This window comes from Capsella rubella, unplaced genomic scaffold (assembly GCF_000375325.1).
Source record: "Capsella rubella cultivar Monte Gargano unplaced genomic scaffold, Caprub1_0 scaffold_4, whole genome shotgun sequence".
Lineage (NCBI taxonomy): Eukaryota > Viridiplantae > Streptophyta > Magnoliopsida > Brassicales > Brassicaceae > Capsella > Capsella rubella.
The window spans coordinates 7,905,101-7,927,607 of NW_006238920.1; the positions used below are offsets into that span (position 1 = coordinate 7,905,101).

Here is a 22,507-nt window from a genome sequence, read left to right on the forward strand (position 1 = left end):
TCTTGTTATCCACCAAACGTTGTCCATATGGATGTCGTATTTCTGGATGTGTTTTCATTCATTATGTGTTTTCAGTCATTACGAGAAGAGTGAGATAACATGTCCCTTGCCATGTGGTGACGTTTGTAGCAGCGGCAACGTTTCCTTGGTGTAGCTTAGTGGTGAGGTAAGTGATTAGATTCCCAGCAATACTATAGTAAGCTAGCCTCTCACGACATTCATTATCCAAGAATCAAAAGACAAGCTTTCCAGTTTCTTGTTTTTTCCTTCAATCGTGGATTCCCATTAAAGTTTACATAAACATATTTCATCATACAATTTTGCATCCTGATTCAAAACAAAATCACAAAACAACGAATTTGAGCTTTATTTAAATCAAATTTTGAGCTTTAATTAAATCAATATTTGATCTCAACTTTCCAAATTCAAACAAATTGGAATCATCATCTTAACATATAAAACGATCAAGAACACACAGATAAATAAAACAATGATTACCCAAAATCTATCTCAATAAACCCCAGAAAGAATATGCATATGGTCAATCTAAAGTCAAGATTTTTTTTTGGGATTTAGCGAAACTAAACATGTGAAATCAAAACTAGCTAAAATCAAAAATAAAACAAAGATGTAAAGTTAAACCTTCTTCGGTGAGAGGTCTTTGTTTTTCTTTACTGGAACCAATCGTCTTCACTCTACGAGCAACCAAACCAAATTTCGATTCCTTGCTTCATAAAAAGTTAGAGTGTAGTTCTGGCCTTCTGGGGAAGATGCGCTCGAGGGAGAGGGGAAATGGCCAAATTAGAGTTATTACTTTCAGATAAACTAGAGATAATTGTTAGTTTAAAAAAAAAAAACTAGAGATAATTGTTTTACTGTTTTGGGCAAAAAAATAAATTTTAAATAAAAAGTTAAATAAAAAAGAGAGAATGTAAACGGAACCATGATTTTCGTTGGAAGGACTTGGTTAGAGATCAAGGGTAGAAAAGAGAAAAAACATGGGGAAAGGGTGTGTGAACTGTAAACGGTGTCAGCATGTTATATCAAACTTAAAAACGGTGTTAGGATGCAATATTTTCTATATAATTTGTCATATTTGCTACCAAGGTGTATAATTCCCAAAGTCTTTGACTATAACAAAAAAAAAAAATATTTCTCGAAGTCTGATAGAATGATCTTACAAATGGGCCATATATAGGCTTAGAAGTTAGAACTGAAACTCTCTGGCCCAAACCGAACTATTTCTATTTTTATTGTATTTTCTATTTGGCATACCCACAAATTATATGAAAAAAAACAAAGCTTCTGATATTTTCTTCAAACTAGCTAAAAGCGAAGTTTTAGCAACGTCGACGTCAGGTTGTCTATGCGTGTATTAAAATATCTGGTCGGCACTAGATATTGTAGTGGCTCACAACTCATAAAAGTTTTGGTTGTACGTACGTTTTCAAAGATGTGCAAGGTTCTCACTTCTCCGAAATGCTATTTTTGTAGGTCGAAGCTATGCATATAGGAGTTTGCTACGTTTTGGTCTGTTCAAGATACTGAGTAGTTTCGTCAAATCGCTTCGATGCAATTTTGAAGTGCTTAAATCTACGTGCTAGTTACTACTATTGTATAAGTATATATTGTCTGCCAAGAACTCAAATCCAACACCATCCGTATAACAAACCAAATTTTATATTTGATAAGTTGAACTATTAAAAGATAAGCTGTTTCTTGAATCTTGATAGTGTGTAAAAAGTAAAGGATAGTGACCATCTTCACCTACATTTGTGACAAATTGATTATCGTATAATTCGAAGTAATAACTAATAAGTGTCGACAAAAAATATAGGGGACTAGTAGTAGTAGTACATCGCAGATATTTTTTTTTTTTTTTTGTAAGAGAGAAGAAGAAGAAGAAGAAGACGCGTGAGGAGGTCTCTCATGACGCACGTGCGACGATTTTGTTATTACGTCCCTATTTGCCGACAGTGTCTATGTGATTCGTCTTAGTCGTACACTCTCGTACAGAGAGACCTGTACCTTTCGTTTTTTTTTTCTTTCTAGGAATCTCAAACTAGTAGTAGTGAATTTGTACTAAGTATTGTTAAATTTATTATCCAGCTCGATCCCTTCACCATTTATATTAATTTCCCCATTAATGTTTTTTTCCTGATATTTTCACTTATAAAATATAAAATATTCAGTTAGTATATAATATAGAGAGAAATGAGTAACGTATGAATAAATAAAGTAGGGTCCAATAAGAGAAACCATTGACTTGGAAGCATATGAGACAGTTGAGAGGCCCAACAGCCCATCGCCAGCTGTATTCCCCCAAATGTCACGTGACCCTCCCTCTCCATCTCTCTTCACTATCTCCTTCCTTCCCACGTGATCCCCCCCCCCCTCCTCCCTCTCCTCTTCTTCTTCTTCTTCCTTTCTCCTCATTTCCTCTCAGACGAGCGAGCGAAGCCTTCTCCGATTATGCGCTGTGTCCCCGTTGTTCTCTCCGGTATAATCTATTCTCCTCTCCGATCCTCGATTCTTCTTACATCGTTCGCATTGTGATCGTCTTTTATTGTAGCTTTTTCTTCTTCTTTTTTGAATCAAACGGATCTGCTGGGAATAAATGCGTTTGTTGTTCTCCTTCATTGAATTTGGTATCTGTAATGTGGGTTTTTAAATTGGTTTGGTGGTGATTATTATGTATGAGGTTTCGTTTACTGCTCTCTTGTTTGTAAGATATTCGAGTGTCGTCCCTGTAATTGCATTTGTGTGTTGGCTCTGAATGTATCATATATATGTTGTTTGCTGATGAATTGTACCTTTTGTGCGGATTTTTTTGTTTTTGGTTTTGAGGTAATTGTCGAATCTTTTCTTGATATTTAAGTCTGTGGGCCAATTAACGAATTGATGACATAAAGTTTGCTTTACTATAGAGAGAGTAGTCTGACTTCTTTGGTTTGCTCATTTTAACCAATCTGGTTGGCAGCAAACAAACCTCGTTTACCCCATGTTCTTTGCTGTCTTTTAAAAAAAAATAAAGTTTCACATTTTCAGCTAACTTCTCTGTCTAACTAAGGTTACATGTCCTTTTCTCATTTAGTGCAGAAACAAGAGCAGATGGGTCAAATTCTACACCAAGCAAAGCATTGCTCTCGATTTAGAAACCCTCTTTGGGGGTAAAGAAAGAGATGGTGAGGAAATAGTGATACAGACACACACAAAAAAAAAGAAAAATAAAGAGAGAATACCGAATTATCTGAAAGATGGAAGAGAGACGAGATGAATCATCTAGTCCTACACAGCTGGGATCTTCAACTGCTGCTACTGCTGCTGCATGTTGGCCTTCTGAACTTGCCGAAAGGGTTAAGTCGCTTTCTCTTGAATCTCAAGGTGAAGGTTCGAGTAAGGATTCCCCTACAAGTGTTGAGCAGGATTGTTCTCCAGGTCAAAGAGCATCACAGCATCTTTGGGATACCGGAATGCTCTATGAACCGATTCCTAATGGCTTCTACTCAGTTGTTCCGGTGACCCATATCTCCGTTATCAAAAAAATTTCTTATTTTCTCCGCTTGTGTTCTTGACTTATGGCTTTCCTGACTTTGGGGACCTCTCTTAGTAGGAAGATACAGTTTCTGATGTAAACTTTTTCTTCAGGATAAAAGAGTAAAGGAACTATACAATAGGCTACCTACTCCGAGTGAGCTTCATGCTTTGGGAGAGGAAGGTGTCAGAATTGAAGTTATTCTTGTTGATTTTCAAAAAGATAAGAAGCTCGCAATGCTAAAGCAATTGATCACTACACTTGTCAGCGGCTCAAATCCTGCTTTGATGATCAAGAAAATAGCTGGAACGGTACGAATTCTGTAATGAATCTTCCCTCTTTGGCACAGTTCCGCATTGCGTATTCTTGTAGTTGGGCATTTATTTCTTAAACCGTGTCCATTGTTATGTTCTATTGCACTCTCTGCCAGTGATAGATTATTACCTCAATTTTTCTGCTCTTATTAATAAAGAAAAGGGAGCTGATGTCATCATGCAATTGTCTTAGCAATGACTTTTCCTATGCAACAATTAGATGTCTTTCATTTGTGGCTTTGGTTAGAAGTTGATTCTATCTTTCTTATTGCCCTTTTACCTATAAAATTCATTCTCCTCAAACAGGTATCTGATTTTTACAAACGTCCAACATTGGAAAGCCCTTCAAAACTTGCTCTAGAGGAAAATGCGTTCTTGTTTGAAAACCATGGTGCTCAGTTGCTTGGTCAAATAAAGCGTGGATGCTGTCGAGCTCGAGCAATTTTGTTCAAAGTTCTAGCTGATACTGTAGGACTCGAAAGTCGACTAGTGGTGGTGAGCCTCAGTTTCTCATGTTTCATTATTTTTTTTCTTTACCTGCAGTAACTTGCTGCTCTGATCTAGATATTTGGACATAATGCTATATTGTCTGTTACTAGTCAACTCAGTTTCCCTTTTGATTCACATGAGCAGGGCCTGCCTAATGATGGGACTGTGGATTGCATGGACTCTAACAAACACATGTCTGTTATAGTTGTGCTAAATTCCGTTGAACTACTAGTTGATCTAATTCGGTTTCCTGGTCAGTTGGTACCACGATCAGCCAAGGCAATTTTCATGTCACACATCTCACCTGCGGGAGAGAGTGATTCTGCTGAAAACGACTCGTGTGACTCACCTTTGGAGCCAAATAGTCCTTTGTATGAGAGAAGAGATCCTGAGAGGTCGGCTTCCGTTGTGTGATTTCCTTTCTAAAGCATATTACAGTAAGATCATTCTAGAACATCTCTTGTGATAAGCTTGCCCTGGAGTGATAAATCGTTTCATATGCTACAGTACAGAAAAGGATGAAAATCTTCAATTTCATCGGAAGTTAGAAGGATATCCAAATGCATTCGGTCCATCACTGCGTAATTTGATGCTCAGACCTGCTATTGAAAGGAAATTGAGGTAATAATATTGTGTATATATATATGAGAAGTTGTATAATGGAATCAATACAATGATTGGTATGATAAAATTGCTTTTTCATCCTTCAGCAACACCTCGCACAGTGAACCAAATGTTGCTACTGTATTCTGGAAACGTAGCCGCAGAAAAGTGATTGCTGAACAGAGAACAGCTAGCTCAAGGTTTTCCGTGCTCATCTTTTACTGCTATATTTAAATCTTATTATAAAATATGTCTACGGGGCAGTTTGATTACTGATTTTGTATGAGTTGTCTTCAGTGTGCCTTTAAAGAAATCACCTTGTTTTCGCTGTACCCAACTGATACAAGTTGGCTATTTGTTACATTTGCAGCCCAGAACACCCATCTATGCGATCACGTGGACGATCAATATTGAGCGCTGGCAGGAATTCATGTCGGGATTACGCTGGGGACGCATCTCCTTCAAGGTAGCTCATTCTTATGATAGATTGATAGTGCATGCCAAAATTTTTACAGGATCGATCAATCTTTGCTGGATTTTCCATATTTGCTCTTATATGTTAAAATGAGGACAGCTCAATTTCTGAACGATCAGTTTTAGTCTCTATTTTCCCCTCGAACGCAGTGATTTTAATATTTACAAATCTTCCATTGCTTGTCAGTATTCTGATCTGATTATCACTAGATGCCTACACAGTAAGTATATTTGATTGGCTGTGCAAGCAATTTTTAATATTATCTAGCTTTCAAACAGTTCATCCACATCAGAAATTCGTAAATCTAGACGGCGAAGTTTTAGGATCACACCTGAGATTGGGGATGACATTGCAAGGTTGGTATTCTCATCCATGTGCATTGTTTCTTCTTTCATTGTTTAGCAGCATTTGTGTCATTATCAGCTTGCATATTGAAGGCTCTATATTGAAGTTTATTCTGTTAATCTAAGTTAGTCAAGTATTTTGAAATCTACAAGTATCTGAACAGCTGGTAGATGAAATTATGGCATGGGTTATCTAGAATGCAAAACTGCTATCACCAAACTCTTAGATCCTTAGGTGTCTGTAAGATGATAACTTAATGAACATGAATCTATATATATACTCTCACATTCTTAAAAGCTTAAGCATATTTGATTGTACTCATGACCTTGTGATAATGGAACGAAGAATCATGAGAAAGAACACATGAGGATTTGACTGTTATTTTACGATTTGCTTCTGTATTGACTCTGATGTTACTAATTTTTGAAGTGCTGTAAGAGAAATGTATGAGAAATCAAAGCAAAATCGCCTCTTGCATGGCCGAGAGGATGAAAACAGCTCAGGTATTGATAACAATGTAAGTTTGGGCTCAGATATCCCCACTTTCGTCTGATTGTTAACCAGTCTAAAAGTTCTGAGTTGCCCCAGAAGGACTCTGCACAAGATATTGGATATATTAGCTCGTACCTCTAAATTTCTTGTGATTTTGGTTTGTGCTTTCTCAGGTGTCTGGTCTACAACTTGATGATGAGTTAAATTCTAAGAAGACAATGTCATTGCCATCATCTCCCCATGCTTACAGGTGTCAAACATTTGGACGAAGAGGGCCTTCAGAATTTGCTGTGAAGGATACATGGAATAAAGTGGTTGAGTCTTCCACATTGCAGAATCAGCCTTTACTACCCTATCAAGAATGGGACATTGACTTCGCAGAGCTGACTGTTGGAACTCGTGTGGGAATTGGTAAGCTGCTCTAAATTTACTACTACCTTTGATATAGAAAATGCTTGTTAAGCAAGTGCAAGTTATTTTTTCACTTGCCAATTAGTGTTAATCACAGATCCCCACAAATTAAAGTTTATGTCATACAGCAAAAGCATAAAACAAAGACAATTGTCTGACCAAAGATAAAAGCCAGTTGATCTTTATGACTAATATACACAGTAAACTTCGCAGGGAGTTATTGTGCCATATCTTTTGAAAAATCTGAAATCTTTTGAGATATCCAATAGGTAATACAGTAAAAGATTACTGTATTCTTGCCATCACACAAGAGTGTTATGTGAAAATATTCTTTTAATCACGGACACATGATCCTTCTGTAACCTAACTATAGATAAATAAGGCATGCGGCTTATTTAGTATACCATGGCCAACATCTTTTGCAAATCCAAGAACATCTTTGTTATGCCGGTCCTCTGTTTGTCCATATTAACTAAATCTCAAAATTTTCATAGAAACACTGTCTTATGTTTTGTATCTAGGGTTTTTTGGTGAAGTTTTTCGCGGAATATGGAATGGAACAGATGTTGCAATCAAACTGTTTCTGGAGCAAGATCTTACTGCCGAAAACATGGAAGATTTCTGCAATGAGATATCAATTCTCAGGTATCTTGTTACCAAATTCTTGGTCATTCTTGGATCAATCCCTGTGTACATCTACTAATGATTTTGCATGTTTGTTCTGGCATCTGCGGTTCTCCCTATAGCCGTGTTCGCCACCCAAATGGTGATTTTCTTTTCCTCATGTCCCCAAGCTTTTACCCTTATCATCGTTATCAAGTAATTTGTGTAGACATGTCGGAGATTATTTTCCTTATTTACCTTTATCAAATAAGTCGTGACTCGTGATCTATGTTTTTGCAGTTGTATTATTTCTGGGCGCATGCACAAAACCACCACGCTTATCCATGATCACGGAATACATGGAGCTGGGATCTTTGTATTATTTGATCCACATGAGTGGGCAAAAGAAAAAACTTAGCTGGCACAGAAGGCTCAGGATGCTAAGAGACATCTGCAGGTACATAGCTTGCTTCAATTGACTTTGCCTTTGATGCTCAATTGCTTACGAAAGTGTGGATCATTGTTCGGGAGTCTCTGAGGATTAACAGAATTTGCATGCTCTACGCATGAACTATGATACATATAACGATGCACCATTGACTACTTGTGGCTTATGTCATTTGTCTTTTATTTATCAGTTTCTTATTAAGTATTATTATATCTTAGTCGAGTGAGCAAACATGAAAGACTTCCACTGAAGAAAGATAGGCTCAGTTGCACTCTTTTACATGAGAAACAGGGATCAAGTCACAGAATTTGTTTTGTTCTGTGAATCGTTGCATATTTCTCTTGATTATATGTTTTAGGCTACATATGCTTATCTCATGCTGTTTTGTATTTCTTATGGGATGCTTAAGGGGTTTGATGTGCATACACCGGATGAAGATAGTTCACCGTGACCTAAAAAGTGCCAACTGTCTAGTGGACAAACATTGGACAGTCAAGATCTGTGATTTTGGGCTCTCAAGAATAATGACTGATGAAAACATGAAGGACACTTCATCTGCTGGCACCCCCGAATGGATGGCTCCAGAACTCATTTGCAACAAGCCTTTTACAGAGAAATGTGATATCTTTAGTCTTGGGGTCATAATGTGGGAACTCTCTACTTTACGTAAACCATGGGAAGGAGTTCCACCTGAGAAGGTATAATATGCTGTGCCATGATTCCTCTTAGTGATGTCTATTCTCTCTCATTCTCCACTTCATTCGGGGTATATGATTTTATTCGTTTGAAATGTGAATTTGGTTACTGAATGAGTTTTGCCTCTTAGGTTGTCTTTGCTGTTGCGCATGAAGGGTCACGTTTGGAGATTCCTGAAGGTCCACTGAGCAAATTAATTGCAGGTTTAATGTTGTTGAAGACCATGTTTCTGAACTTTAATCGAGCTTCTTGTTTTTTCTCTTATGTTTCTCAACTGCTACAGTCTGAGTAAAGTAAACCATATCTTCTCTGCAGATTGTTGGGCAGAGCCTGAAGAACGCCCAAACTGTGAAGAGATACTTAGAGGCTTGCTCGATTGTGAGTACACACTGTGCTAACATCAATTCGTTTTTGGGGATATGAACTGAGAAGATGTTTTGACTCAAAGAAAGCAGCTCAGCATCTTTGGATCTCTGCTCTTAAATTATCAACCTGAGTGGCATAACTTTTAAGATGAGAGAACTTAGAGGATATAAGGAGACGAATTCACAGTTGAGTGTGGATATCTGTAGAACAGGCAGGGGTACCTGATGTAGTAGGACACAAACAAGCATGTCTTTAGGCTGCCTCTGGCGTGATTCATGGTCTCACAGGCAGTGTTCATTTTTGTTGGTTCTTGAAGAGCGTTTTGCTCTATTGTAAGAAAATATATAACACTATATTCTTTGTTTTGAAGAAGAATAAAGAGCTCTTGTATTGTCTCTCCACTCTTTTACCCATCCTCTCTCGTGTCAGCCACTTCTTTCTTCTTTTACTCTCGTGTCAATCAACCGACTTTGTGGACTCATACATACATATACACCATTAAATCTTCATGAAGAAGATGGACATTTTTTTTAGTCATATAACTTTTATATGTATGTAATTGTATTTTTCTTTGGATTATAAAATTATGTCTTGTAATCGTATATTTCTTTGGATTATAAAATTGATGTCTAACAAAGCAGAGAGATCGTATCAAAGTTATAAAAAATGGTTTTGGATTATAAAAATCGGATCCAAAATATATGAGATGGTCGGGTCAATCATCCAGTATCATGTCAGATGAGATTGGTCGGCAAGCACTAGCAGCTCCCAGTTTGCATGTGTCGGACGACGTGAACCCATGTCAAAAAGGAATAGTTTACTATCTAGACCAATAAATTGGAAATTTAATCCTTCATCTTCAAATTATGTTTTTAACAAATAGTAAAACCATTTTATGTCTTTTTCATATTCCAGTTGGAAGATTTTTTTTTTTTTTTTTGTTTGGCTTTTGTTATTTTCCAGGAAAAGAGTTTAGATTTGTCCTTTATTATATGGTTTCAGTCAGAGTAAAGAACAAAAAAGGGTTAGAATAGAATAGAGAGGACACATTAAAATAGACATTAAAGAAAAAAAGGAAATATTGAAATGAAATGAAATCTTAATGGGATCCACGTTAATTTGATTGATAGTTAGTTAATTGCTAATGCACTCATACTTATTAATCATTAGGCCTGATGGGGTGTAATCGCACAGTTTCCTTCTTTGTTTTCTTTATAAGTTTACAGTACTTATTACTCTCTTGGTGTTTAAGATCATACTTATATAGCTTTTTATATGATTGGATCATTTTTCCCCCTTTTACTTGACATAAAGTTATATCAAATCAAATTCAAATAACTTTAGTTTTAAAGTGTGAGTATATTAAACCATGTAACCTACACCAAAATATATATAGTTTACAAAACAAGAACATATGTCCAGTGGTAAGGGAGAATTGAGGAAATGTTGGAAAAAACTAATCTAGATTCGATCTACCCTGAAAACAAAAATCATAGTTATGTGGAAAGTCTGTTAATTGGGCCAAGACCCAGTTGGTTTACCTGGTAGTCAGAAATGCAGGCGGCCTGACTATCCCTGACATTAGTCGAAAAGCATTCCAAACTCGGGATATACAGTGTGGTGGTCCTTCGGGGAGTAGTTCACTCTGAAACACTTCGATGTGTTTCTACGGGCCGGTCAGCCGATAGGGTTAAAAAAAAAAAAGAAAAAAAAAGAAGCCAAGAACAACCTACTCAAAATACTCTTGAGGAAAAAGTAATTATATTTTCTTTTACGTAAGAGGAGAAAGTAATTATATTATCAACTAATATTAGTATGTAAGTATATTATAATATTCGTAATAACAGGGCATTTCTTCTATACAAATGTTTGATTATTGGCATTCTATATAATTGTTTCTGATTACATCATGATAAGCACTTTATATAATAAAGTCCTAAAACAGTTGTTACATAATAATAAACAACCAAAATGATAAGATTTTTTGTTTTATATATTGGATAAAATATAAAGTTCTTAGATACCGTTGACCATTAGTTTAAACTTTAAAGTCCTAAAAAAATAATCATATATTCAAACTTGGCTTCTCCGGTTAAAGTCCTCCTCCTCCTCCTCTGTTTCTCTCGAACTTCTTCTCCTCTCTCTCTCCCTATAAACTTTCTCCTCCGCCGCCGTAACCGCCATTTTCCGCCCTAACTGTTTATGTGCGCTTTCTTGTTCTAGAAGTTATTGACATATGCATCCTTTTTGTTGTGTCTCTACTATCTCCGACCACTCCCCTTCGACACCGTTGCCAGAGCAACCGTCGTTCTCTATGTACGCCGCCACACAGGGAACTCCTTTCGGTTCCGCGAGATCCCAACCGGTTATCACCCGGTCTGCCTCACAACGATATAATAATCCCGGTCAATCTAATCATCATCATCTCCACCACAGTCTCTCTTTTAACCACCAAAACGTCTTTGCCTCCGACCAGCGTGTACTTGCCTTGCCTGCAGCGGCAAGGGAAGCGCCTGTGGATGTCAAGATCAACGATATAGCCGGGAATTCGATATCCGGGATATTGTACAAATGGGTGAACTATGGGAAAGGATGGAGACCAAGATGGTTTGTTTTGCAAGATGGAGTGCTTTCGTATTATAAGATCCATGGACCTGATAAGATTGTTGTTGTCCGTGAGACTGAGAAAGGATCAAGAGTCATCGGAGAAGAGTCCACGCGTATGATCTCCAGAAATAACCGTCAGGCCGCCTCTATCGCCAACCACCAGCTCCGGCGCAAGCCATTTGGTGAAGTCCATCTTAAGGTTAGTTCTATTCTATGATTGGGGACTTAGATGTTAATAGTGCACTTAACATTGAGTTTGATCATCTAGGTTTCATCAATCCGGGAGAGTAGATCAGATGATAAGAGATTTTCAATATTTACTGGTACCAAGAGGCTTCACCTACGTGCGGAGACGAGAGAAGACAGAACAGCTTGGATGGAGGCTTTGCAAGCTGTCAAAGATATGTTTCCAAGAATGTCGAATTGTGAGTTGATGGCACCGACCAACAGCTTAGATATCTCTATAGAGAAGCTTAGGTTGAGATTGGTTGAGGAAGGAGTGAGTGATTCAGCCATTCAAGACTGCGAGCAAATCACAAGGTCTGAGTTCTCAGCAATTCAGAGCCAGCTTTTGCTTCTTAAACAGAAGCAATGGCTTCTCATTGACACACTCAGGCAACTAGAGGTATTTTCTGAAAAACCTTCCAAAACATCACATTACATGTGTCGTCTAAATTAACTCTTCTAAGAAATAGATGTCCTCTATGTCATTGTCTAGACAGAAAAAGTAGATCTCGAGAACACGGTTGTAGATGAGACTCAACGACAAGCTGACAATGGAGACTCAGGTGACTTAAGACACAAGAAGCCTTTTTCTTTACTACAACATCTTTTTTTGTATATTGAGCTGATGTTTACTCTTAATTCCTTCTATCTCGGAAGGAACTATTAGTGAATCCGAAGATGATAATGAACAATTTGATGAGGCTGAGGAGGAAATTGATACATGTGACTCTCTTTCTTCAAGTTCATTCAAAAGTATTGGTTCAGCTTTTCGTACATCATCCTTCTCTTCAGATGATGATGGACTTAATAATGGTTTTGAGTCAGAATATGATGATCTTGATCCTTCCATCAAGTCTATTGGATTAAACTATCCTCATGTCAAACGACGAAAGAAATTACCTGATCCGGTTGAGAAAGAGAAGAGTGTTAGCCTTTGGTCAATGATCAAAGACAACATAGGCAAGGATCTCACAAAAGTTTGTCTTCCTGTTTACTTCAATGAGCCACTATCTTCTCTACAGAAATGCTTTGAGGATTTGGAGTATTCATATCTTCTTGATCAAGCATCTGAATGGGGAAAAAGGGTAATAAGAATCTGCAAATGACTATATTATTTAGATTCTTTTATGGTAGTCTCATGGTTTAGCCAACATCAAATGATATTTTTCAGGGAAATAACCTCATGAGGATTCTGAATGTAGCTGCATTTGCTGTATCTGGTTATGCATCAACTGAAGGAAGAATTTGCAAACCTTTTAATCCAATGTTAGGAGAAACATATGAAGCTGACTATCCCGACAAAGGCCTTCGGTTTTTCTCTGAGAAGGTTTGTTTCTTTTTTATGAATTACACTTATATAAGCTTCACTTGTTAGTTTTGATGAAGATAATAATATACATAACATTCTCTTGTGAATTTTGTTGTTAGGTGAGTCATCATCCTATGATTGTGGCATGCCATTGTGATGGGACTGGATGGAAATTTTGGGGAGATAGCAATTTGAAAAGCAAATTTTGGGGTCGATCGATTCAGCTAGATCCTATTGGTTTGTTGACTTTGAAATTTGATGATGGTGAAACTTTTCAGTGGAGTAAGGTATGAATCTTTTTATAGATAGAAAAAGAACATTTGTGCATGCATGATAAGTTGCTTATCCACTTCTGCTCAAAAATGATATAGGTGACTACATCAATATACAATCTCATACTTGGTAAACTGTATTGTGATCACTATGGAACAATGCGAATCGAAGGCAACGGTGAATACTCATGTAAACTTAAGTTCAAGGAACAGTCGATGATCGATAGGAATCCTCATCAAGTTCAAGGCGTAGTAGAAGACAAAAATGGGAAAACAGTGGCTAAGTTGTTTGGGAAATGGGATGAGAGTATGCACTATGTGATGGTGAATCAAGGAAATGCGAATGAATCTCATCTTCTGTGGAAACGAAACAAAACTTGTGAAAACCCAACAAGGTATAACCTAACACGGTTTGGGATCACGTTGAACGAGCTGACGCCTGGTTTAAAGGAGAAGCTGCCACCAACAGATTCAAGACTTAGACCAGACCAGAGGCATTTGGAGAAAGGAGAGTTTGAAATGGGGAACGCGGAGAAGTTGAGGTTGGAACAGAGACAAAGACAAGCGAGGGAGATGCAAGAGAGAGGTTGGAAACCAAAGTGGTTTAGAAAAGAGAAAGGAAGTGATGAGACTTACAAATACATTGGAGGTTATTGGGAAGCTAGAGATTCTGGTCGTTGGGATGATTGTCCTGACATCTTTGGTCAAGTTCACCAATCCATCAAGTAAACCACACTACACAACTCCATTTATCTTCATCACTAAACATATATGTATTATTTTTTTTTGTTGTTTCTCGTGTTCTTCGTTAATTCTTTATATACCTGTTTTTTCCCACTTCTGCTAAGGAGTTTGTGATGAAAACAACTCATTTCTCCTTTAGAGTTTTCTTGAGATCCCTAAACACTTTTTTTTTTTGATTCTTGTGCATGTGATAGGTGTTACCGTGTTAGTATCGTTGTTGTAAACATATCCCATAGAATGCACTACATCACGTACAACATCAGTATGGTGGAAATAGTAATAACGGGTATGCTAAAATATTACCGTCTGTTACTTCTCGAACCCCCTAAACCCTTTTTCACTCAATAATTCTACCCAAAAAAAAAAATCACTCAATAATGACATTAAGCTAACCCACGTAGAGACTTCACAGTTCTTTTTACTTAACAAGAATCACGCAAATATGAATGGCACATCTCCATGATCTTGTTTTAGTTTTTACGTTAATTAGTAGCTTTTTTTTTTTAATCTGTTAAGAAAATTTGTTTTCCTAGTGTTTATTAAATAGGTTTAAAAATGTAGATGCGAGACACAAACTGATGGAGCGGAAGCTTTTAGGGATAGGATTAGAGATCCGTTATTCTTAGAATACTCGGAAATCTAGGGTTTGAGAGTCTTTATCTCAGGGCTTTTGCAAAAGCTCTTGGTTTGTGAATACTCTTCACACAGTGGTTTATAAAAACTTCCTTAAAATCTCTCGATTTATCAATTCATCAATAACAGAATACAATAGAAGCTCTAAAAAGCTATTTATAATAAAGCATAAAACCATAAAATTGTTATGTTTTATTATAAATAGCCTTTTTAGACCTTTTATTGTATTCAGTTATTGATGAATCGATAAATCCCTATTAAAATCCCTAGAAGCTTCCCCTCCTGATCTTTGATCTTCTTAAAAACTTTCTCCTCTCTCACTTTCGTGCCCCTCCTCTACAGTATTTATACTTACAACCATACCTCTGATGGGCCGTATGCTATGGCCCAAAGACCCTTAACCAGAAATAGAAGAAGAATCTTTTACAAGAAGTTCGTTCCTGTCAGTCTTTATCAACTTCATATTATTATGTCCGTGGCATTAGCTTTATAGACAGAGTAGTGAAAACAAAAGTCATGCAAAATGAAGCAGTTTCTTGGATTCACCTTTATTGTTCAAACGAAAACCAAATCTGGTGGTCCATTTTACGGTTTTTACATGCAGACATGTTTCGTGATTCTACCATTAACATCTCTACATGCATGATTGTTCTATATATAAGCCATACATTACCCTTATACTCTCTTTCTTGTTTCCAAAAGCAGAGTGGTAAACCGAAAGAAATAACTAAAAAGTCTAAAATAATGGAAGCTAGAGTAATTTCTTGCACTACTTCTGGAGACGATAAGGTCTTGAAGATTGCTGTTCCGAATCATCAAGCAGTTGCTAAATACGAAGCAGGAGAAAACGAAACGACCATTGTTGTTTCAGATGATACTTGCTCGGAGAATGATGTCAAAGAGATTAAGAAGTGTTGTGAGAAGCTAGGGTACGTTTACGAAGGCAGACTTAACGAAGAATACACTCAAACCAACACTGGACCTGGTTTGGTCTGAAACTTTCATAATTATAATCAACTTTCTATGTTTTTACTCTCTCTGCATTTGCTTCTTATGTTCTTAGTTATTATATTGCTATGAATAAACTATGAGTTTCTATTATATTAAACACTTCTGTGTACAACTTACATTTCTCACAGCACTGACTTTGACCTTATTAATCACTGACCTCTGTGTCTGGAGAGATTGATTCCGGTTTTTGAGTAGTAATGGAGATAGCTTCTTCTATAGCTTGAAAGAACGTAGCAATTTTGTAAGTAAAGAACCCAACCAACATTGGGATCAACTCCAAATGCATGAATCCATACTCGGGAACAAGTATCCTGCATATGAAGTACCACGTAAATACAATTTGATGTTGTTAAGTTGATCTTGATGAAAGACAAGACATTATAATGCACAAGAGAGAGACACTTACGCGTTCCATCTATTGAATATCATAACCAATGCAACGGGGACTAGTAACCGTGGCTGGTTAGCTGCACCTCTATCCAATCAATTCAGTGAAACCAAAGGAAAAAAGCGATAAATGAGTGAGTGATCTCGATATAGATAACCGAAAGGAATTTTGAATAGAAACAAGTAGAAGTAGTACTTGAAAACTCCTCTGGCTCCATCTGCCATGGCATCTACAGAGTTACCAAGCATCCTCATATATACAAGTGAACCCATCAAGCCAGCACCAAAACTGTAACAGAATTTACAACGATGATCAAATAAATGCAATCAGCAGCTGATTAACAATTCTTGGGAGAGATTCTGATGTTCTTTGCAGGAGAAGACAAACCTAAGTGCTATCTCTGGGGTGTATGAGATGTAAGCTGAGACTAAACCTACACCACCAATACCGACTGTGAGAACCTGTATCTTATTTTTCAGCTGCAGAAAACAATCCAAAAGTCAAGACGGTAGTAGAAATTGAATGCCTCGAAAATATCGGAGTAGCCCATGAAGGTAAAGAGTAATGCTTATACAGGATGCCTTTCATGAGATTACAAACCATTAAACAATTGGGCCCTATATGATATTTTTAATACAGTGAAAGCGTTAGCTAGAAAGGAGGTACCTTGAAGTATTGTTCCCTGTCTTTAGCAGCCTGTACTTCTGGGTCACCGCGTGGCCGCCTCAACTCCCTAAACATCACATCCTGCCGCACAAAATAAAAATTGAAAGAAAGGAATCAAGAACCAAGGTCTATGTTTTTCAATTCTGATCAATGTTTCCAATGAAAAACCGATCATTCAATTGGTCTGGAACTAATCAATTAATGACCATCGATCATTTGCAAAGATAAACTTACACTGCCACCAGTTGCAGCCTTAGTTGCTCTATCCCATTTCTCTTGCTCGCGGCGTGTTGGTGCCAGCTTCCATTTAGGAGACGCACTGGCTTTACTCTAATGATATTGAACAAAGAGTGTAAACCTCAGAGACATCAAACATAAACAATGTATAGCTTAATCAAATTGGCAAATTGATAATAATTAATCTCACCATCTGTTTTTTGGCCTCTAATTTGGAAGTGTCACGACGATCTTTTAGAAAGGATCTAGAAGACGATGCAAGCTCTTTGCTTAAATCAACATCCATACTGATTTCCAAAGATAACAAAAACAACAAAGCAACCATTTTTAATCAAAATGCAAGAAATAAAGTTCAGATTTTTATGAGTTTAAAGAAGAGAACCTGTCAAGACTCATAACTCTGCTAAAGCTCAGAAACCCAGAAGACTCTTCCTGTTGCACATCACAGATAACAAACAACACAAAAAAAGTTAAGTCTCTGATTCACATTATAAGCAATCTCAGAACCCTAAAGAGCTGAATAGAGCTGAATTGAACCTTTGAGGGAGATGGGTCGAGAGAAGAATCATCAGGGTTATCGAACAATTTCTTCATCTGATCCATAAAATCTCTGTTCCAGATCAAGTCAGTGGAAGTAATGGGATCTTCTTTTTCTCCTCCCCAGTACTTGCGGAGCTTGGTGGTAGTCGGAGGACCACCGTACTCTCCGGGAGCAACGCCGGTGGACCATTTCTCAGGCTTCTTATTGGGTAGAATGATTTTGGTTGGTAGACGAGGATTGGGTGATTGATCTTGAGGAATCGGTGGTGTAGTTGACGTCGCTGAGATGTAACTAAGAATCGCCATGGATGAGTTTCTTGTGGAGATTATGCCGATGACGATGACGAAGAATGTAGTCTGAGTTTTACGAAATATCTCAGCTTGTGTGGTAATTTCGCGTTTGCCCAAAAAAGAAACAAATGGTTTTTTTTTTTTTTTTCAACTTGTGATATGTTTTCTAATCCTCACAACAAATATTGAATAGTGCCAAAAAAAGAAAGAGGAGAATTCGGAAAAGTAAAAGAAAATCTTTAAAATAAAAGAAAAGAAAACGTTTTTATTTTGGAAAATAATCTTTAACCTAATTGTTTTATGTTTGTTAAAATTGAATCCTTAAAGCAAAGGCTCTTGTCCAAAAAAAAAAATAAAGCAAAGGCTCAAACATTGTTGGTGTATGTTTTGAGAGAAAGGTGTTTAGGAGACAAATCAATACACATATAAAGAGCCCAAGGATTCATCAAGAGTTCAGATAATGACGGAAGAAGACATGATTAGCAGATTACCTGATGATTTGCTCATGGAGATATTGTTGCTTCTCGAGACAAAAGAAGCAGTATGTACCATGATTTTGTCGAAACGATGGCGGTCTCTTCGGAAGGTGGTATCGCAAGTCATGTATCCACAGCTCATGTATGTGAAGTTGAAGTTACTTCTGAGGGTTGAACCAACGGTACGTACGTAGTAACATTATTTGTCATTATATGTCACACACACACAAAAAGAAGAAGTTATTGTTATGTGATTCTCAAAGTTCCCAACGCTTTGTTATATATATGTTCATCGCAGCTGGCCGGTTTGTGGACTTATGATAAACCCATTAATTTCTCCAAGCTTGAAGCGTATAAAATTCGTGCACCATATAAAGTAGATTGGTTGCAACCATTTATGTGGTTTCTTCAAAAATCTCCTAAACTAAAAGCTCTTGTCATCGCCGACGATGTTCGTTAATCATATCGTTACCCTATGAATTTCTTTTTTTTTGATGGACTAATAAACATCTAAACTGAACTAACATATTATCTTTTGATGTTGCTTTGACAAGACAAACTCGGATTTCCCACTTTCATTCAACCCACCAGTTTGTTTCTATTCCAGAATGTTTGTCAACCAATCTTGAGATCTTAGAGTGGCATGGATATGGAGGACGAAAGGCAGAGAAAGATATTGTGAAATACATATTTGCCAGCTCTAAGTGTTTAAAAAGAGCTTACATCTCCATTGAAACGCGTGGTCGTCGTAAAGGTAAACAGAAGAACAAGATGATGGGAGAGTTTATGCTTAGTGATTTACCATCATCTCAGCTTCTCTTCTCCACTTAATCCTTTATACCTCAACATAGCACTCTTTCCAAATATTGCTATATTTTGGAATAAGAAACAAATAAGGATTCTTAACTTACAAAATGAAAGGCTAAAGAGATATATCAAGCTCGAACCCTGAATACTTTAGTAGTTGTTATTAGCTTCATAGAGAAGAAACAAATGCATGTTGATTTTATTCGTCTTTAAACTATATCTTTATGCATAGTTTAAGAAATAAACTCTCTGTTTTCATTAGCTTAAAACGTGGATTTAAGTTTTTCTTTTTATTTAAATGTTATGATACACAAGACTTCTACAAATGTTGTTATGTGTTGTGTTTTAAGTGTTTTTGTATCATAAACCTAAAAGATAATTATACTCTTATAAGATTGTCGTTCAATCAAGAAAAAACATAGATTAATATATATATATATATATATATATATATATATATATATATATATATATATATATATATATATATATGTAATATGTTTTAGCTTTTAAGTTTTAACATATATAAAGTTATGATTAAATAAAGCCATTAAAAAAAACTTTATCAGGAAGTTAGGATTCTCAATTCAAGTATATACGTTAGACAAAAAAGAAAAGGAAAATCAAAAGAAAACATGATGCGCAAAAAAGAAAAAAAAAACAAATCAATATAAGAAAAACATCACTAGGAATTATCAAAATATAACATATATATTTGTTAAGAAAAACATATAAAAACCATCAAATTCCTAAAGAGAAAAGGAATCGAGACCTGGGGTCTCTATATATATACAACATAGTGCTCTCTCAACTTCTCATCAACACAAACTCAAAACTTCATAAGACCTCATACAAAAGTTGTTTTCATTCTTTTGCTGCTGAGTTAATCCTCTAGTCTCTAAACACAACTGATCATGGCTTCGATCAAAAGAGTCTTCTTTACTTCTTTGCTGATTCTTGTAGCTCTTTGTGGAGTTGCCATTGGAGGAACCGTTCACAAAGTCGGTGACTCCAACGGATGGACTATGATGGGAGTCGATTACGAGGCTTGGGCATCTTCAAGAACTTTTCAAGTTGGAGACTCTTTGGTCTTCAACTACAACAAAGATTTCCACGACGTCACTGAAGTTACCCACAATGATTTCAACTTATGTGATCCTTCTAAACCGATAACGAGGTACGAGACCGGGTCTGATACCGTCACTTTAACCAAACCGGGACTCCAACACTTCATATGTGGATTTCCTAGTCATTGTGACTTGGGGCAGAAGCTTCAAATCCATGTCTTACCTGCCTCGTTAGGACCCGTCGCTGCTCCAGTTCCTAAACCGGTCCGATCACCAAGCTCTTCTTCTTCTCCTTCACCGTTGGCCAACTCACCGGCTACTAGTGCTCCACAGTATCAGATGGGACCGTCACCAGCTCCACTTAGCGCAGCTTCAAAGTCTAGTGCTTGGATTGGACTCTGCTTCCTTCCTTTACTTTCTCTTTTCATCTAAGTTTGATAGTTTGACATATGTTTTGTCTTTTGGTTTTACATGTTACTTTTATCGGATTCGTACGTTTTAGACTTTGATCGAGCTATCTTGTGTTTTTACTCGACTGGTTTTGTTTACTTCAACATAAATCACAGAACATGCCACACATTGCAAAAATTACAAACTTCTTTATACTATAGTTAAATCGAAGTCCTTGTCCATGTTAAGACATGTGGAAAGTGGTTCTTGTTTGTAATTTGTCAACTTACTTAACTTTTCTATCATATGTATGTTAACTAACTAATTAACCCCATTGACACCACCTAAGATTCATTCTAATTCCAAATTGGATTAGAGGTTATTTTACACGTAGATATATTACTTTATCAATAATAGTTATAAGATGATAAATTTCAAATATTTGATGCATAATATAAAATCTGATATATTAACAAACGCATGTTGCAATTTTGTTAATTATCATTCTACCACGTTTTCAAGGCTTAGTTTCATACATATCCACACTAAACTAAAAAAAAAAAAAATCACATTAACTTAAATAAATCCTTACACCAAAATATAATTTTACTTTTCTTGGTAATGTTCGATTGTCAGCTACGAAAATAAATATTTTTTTTGTTAATTTTTTAATTGAAATTAATAATATTTTACAGTTTAAACGTATTTGGATTACACCCATATGAATAGGTGTAGATTAAAAGTAGGAAAATTTCTATTATATAATTAATAAAATAAATTTTGAGCACATATTTTTGTGCCATTGACAAATATTAAAAATAATTATTAAAAATCACAACTGCCTTGTAGATTAATTGAAATAAATCTTAATTTTCTTAGATCATGTCTATATTTTTTAAATTACATTTTCTTCCTTAAACCTTGTAACCAAACAGAATATATATATATATATATATATATATATATATATTCAGTTATTAATAAAAGAGAAATTATTTTTTTATATTAAAAGATGTTGTTTTTTCAGTACTATATAATGCGTAAAGTTTGATTATATATCTACTTAAAAAAAAAATATATCATGTTATTCATCATTACCAAATTTCAACCGTATATTTATTTACTATTTACAAATAGTTTTAATATTGTGCATCAAGACATCCTCTAGCTAGCTCGAAAAATAAAAATATCGGACGGCCAGTATCTTATAATTAAAGTCGGAGCAAGAGAGGCGTGAACAAATCAAAACACTATTTATTAAATTTACAATCCTATAAGAAAAAGGCTTATGTGAAGCCTCTCTATCTAGTATCTCTCTCTATACATATCTTAACAGTTTCCTCACAATAGAAAACTTTTTTTCATTGTTTGACTAGGTCTCGATCAAGGTAAGAATAAAGCATCAGTCATGAAGAACACAATCATGGGTTTGTTACTTTTGGCATTGTCACTAATTGGATTAGTTGGTGCTGCTCCATCGTATTACGAGGTTGGAGACTCCGACGGATGGACAACAACGGTGGGAGCTGACTATTACAAGAGCTGGTCTTCTTCAAAGACTTTCTGTGTCGGAGATTCACTCATCTTTCAATACAACAAGACTCTCCATAATGTGATGGAAGTGAGTTCCCAAGATTTCGAGTCGTGCAACCCTAATTTCCCTTTGAACACATACCAATCCCAGTATGAACCTGTTGTCCTTAACCGAACCGGTCACTTCTATTTCATATGTGGTGTGCCTGGTCATTGCGAATCTGGTCAAAAGCTTGACGTCCTAGTCATGTCTGCGGATACTCCCATTAATCAACCAAACAACGCATCTTCGTCTTGTTCTAAACCTAATCCACCTCCTCAGCCTACAGAGGATCCTCTTCAGGTTCTTCCAGTAGATGATGAAACGATCGCAACACTTCCTTACAATGCAGCCTCAAGTCCTTGTGTGTGGACTGGCTTAAGCATGCTCTCCTTCGTTCTCCTAATAACCCTAGTATCTGTTTGAGGACGTACTGTATCTTTTTATTTTTATTTTTTTCAAGTATCATGTTGGCTTTTTAGGATTAATTACTA

At 36.4% G+C, this 22,507-nt stretch overlaps 6 protein-coding genes across 7 annotated transcripts; 5 read left to right on the plus strand and 1 right to left on the minus strand.

Annotated features, from left to right (window-relative positions):
- The first annotated feature begins 2,393 nt into the window (after positions 1-2,393).
- On the plus strand, positions 2,394-9,186 carry LOC17890537 (serine/threonine-protein kinase EDR1). 2 transcript variants are annotated; one of them, XM_006293655.2, is made up of 17 exons: positions 2,394-2,500; positions 3,100-3,518; positions 3,649-3,846; positions 4,156-4,344; positions 4,483-4,733; positions 4,846-4,959; positions 5,049-5,141; positions 5,312-5,407; positions 5,695-5,772; positions 6,191-6,278; positions 6,427-6,664; positions 7,186-7,309; positions 7,411-7,430; positions 7,568-7,724; positions 8,125-8,413; positions 8,542-8,614; positions 8,727-9,186. In XM_006293655.2, the coding sequence occupies exons 2-17, from the start codon at positions 3,258-3,260 to the stop codon at positions 8,807-8,809; spliced, it is 2,352 nt and encodes a 783-aa protein (XP_006293717.1). In that variant the 5' UTR covers positions 2,394-2,500; positions 3,100-3,257; the 3' UTR covers positions 8,810-9,186. The 2 variants fall into 2 exon arrangements, with proteins under 2 accessions (XP_006293717.1, XP_023639918.1); XM_023784150.1 differs by having other exon boundaries at positions 2,396-2,500; positions 3,095-3,518.
- A 1,695-nt stretch (positions 9,187-10,881) lies between these two features.
- LOC17890370 (oxysterol-binding protein-related protein 1A) lies at positions 10,882-14,108 on the plus strand. The gene is made up of 7 exons (XM_006293646.2): positions 10,882-11,583; positions 11,653-12,009; positions 12,103-12,172; positions 12,267-12,694; positions 12,781-12,936; positions 13,038-13,205; positions 13,290-14,108. Exons 1-7 carry the CDS (start codon positions 11,014-11,016, stop codon positions 13,917-13,919), a joined length of 2,379 nt encoding a protein of 792 aa, XP_006293708.1. The 5' UTR covers positions 10,882-11,013; the 3' UTR covers positions 13,920-14,108.
- A 989-nt stretch (positions 14,109-15,097) lies between these two features.
- On the plus strand, positions 15,098-15,578 carry LOC17888668 (oxysterol-binding protein-related protein 1B). Its single transcript, XM_006295580.2, has one exon. It carries the CDS (start codon positions 15,174-15,176, stop codon positions 15,561-15,563), a length of 390 nt encoding a protein of 129 aa, XP_006295642.2. The 5' UTR covers positions 15,098-15,173; the 3' UTR covers positions 15,564-15,578.
- Positions 15,554-17,830, minus strand: LOC17890048. The gene is made up of 9 exons (XM_006294330.2): positions 17,407-17,830; positions 17,252-17,301; positions 17,060-17,156; positions 16,867-16,962; positions 16,633-16,713; positions 16,354-16,445; positions 16,162-16,254; positions 15,985-16,053; positions 15,554-15,889 (listed from the first exon to the last, which is right to left on the minus strand). The coding sequence occupies exons 1-9, from the start codon at positions 17,713-17,715 to the stop codon at positions 15,724-15,726; spliced, it is 1,053 nt and encodes a 350-aa protein (XP_006294392.2). The 5' UTR covers positions 17,716-17,830; the 3' UTR covers positions 15,554-15,723.
- A 2,067-nt stretch (positions 17,831-19,897) lies between these two features.
- Positions 19,898-20,482, plus strand: LOC17888782 (mavicyanin). The gene has a single exon (XM_006296236.1). The coding sequence runs from the start codon at positions 19,898-19,900 to the stop codon at positions 20,480-20,482; it is 585 nt and encodes a 194-aa protein (XP_006296298.1).
- A 1,381-nt stretch (positions 20,483-21,863) lies between these two features.
- On the plus strand, positions 21,864-22,439 carry LOC17890132 (mavicyanin). The gene has a single exon (XM_006296325.2). The coding sequence runs from the start codon at positions 21,864-21,866 to the stop codon at positions 22,437-22,439; it is 576 nt and encodes a 191-aa protein (XP_006296387.2).
- Positions 22,440-22,507: the final 68 nt, after the last annotated feature.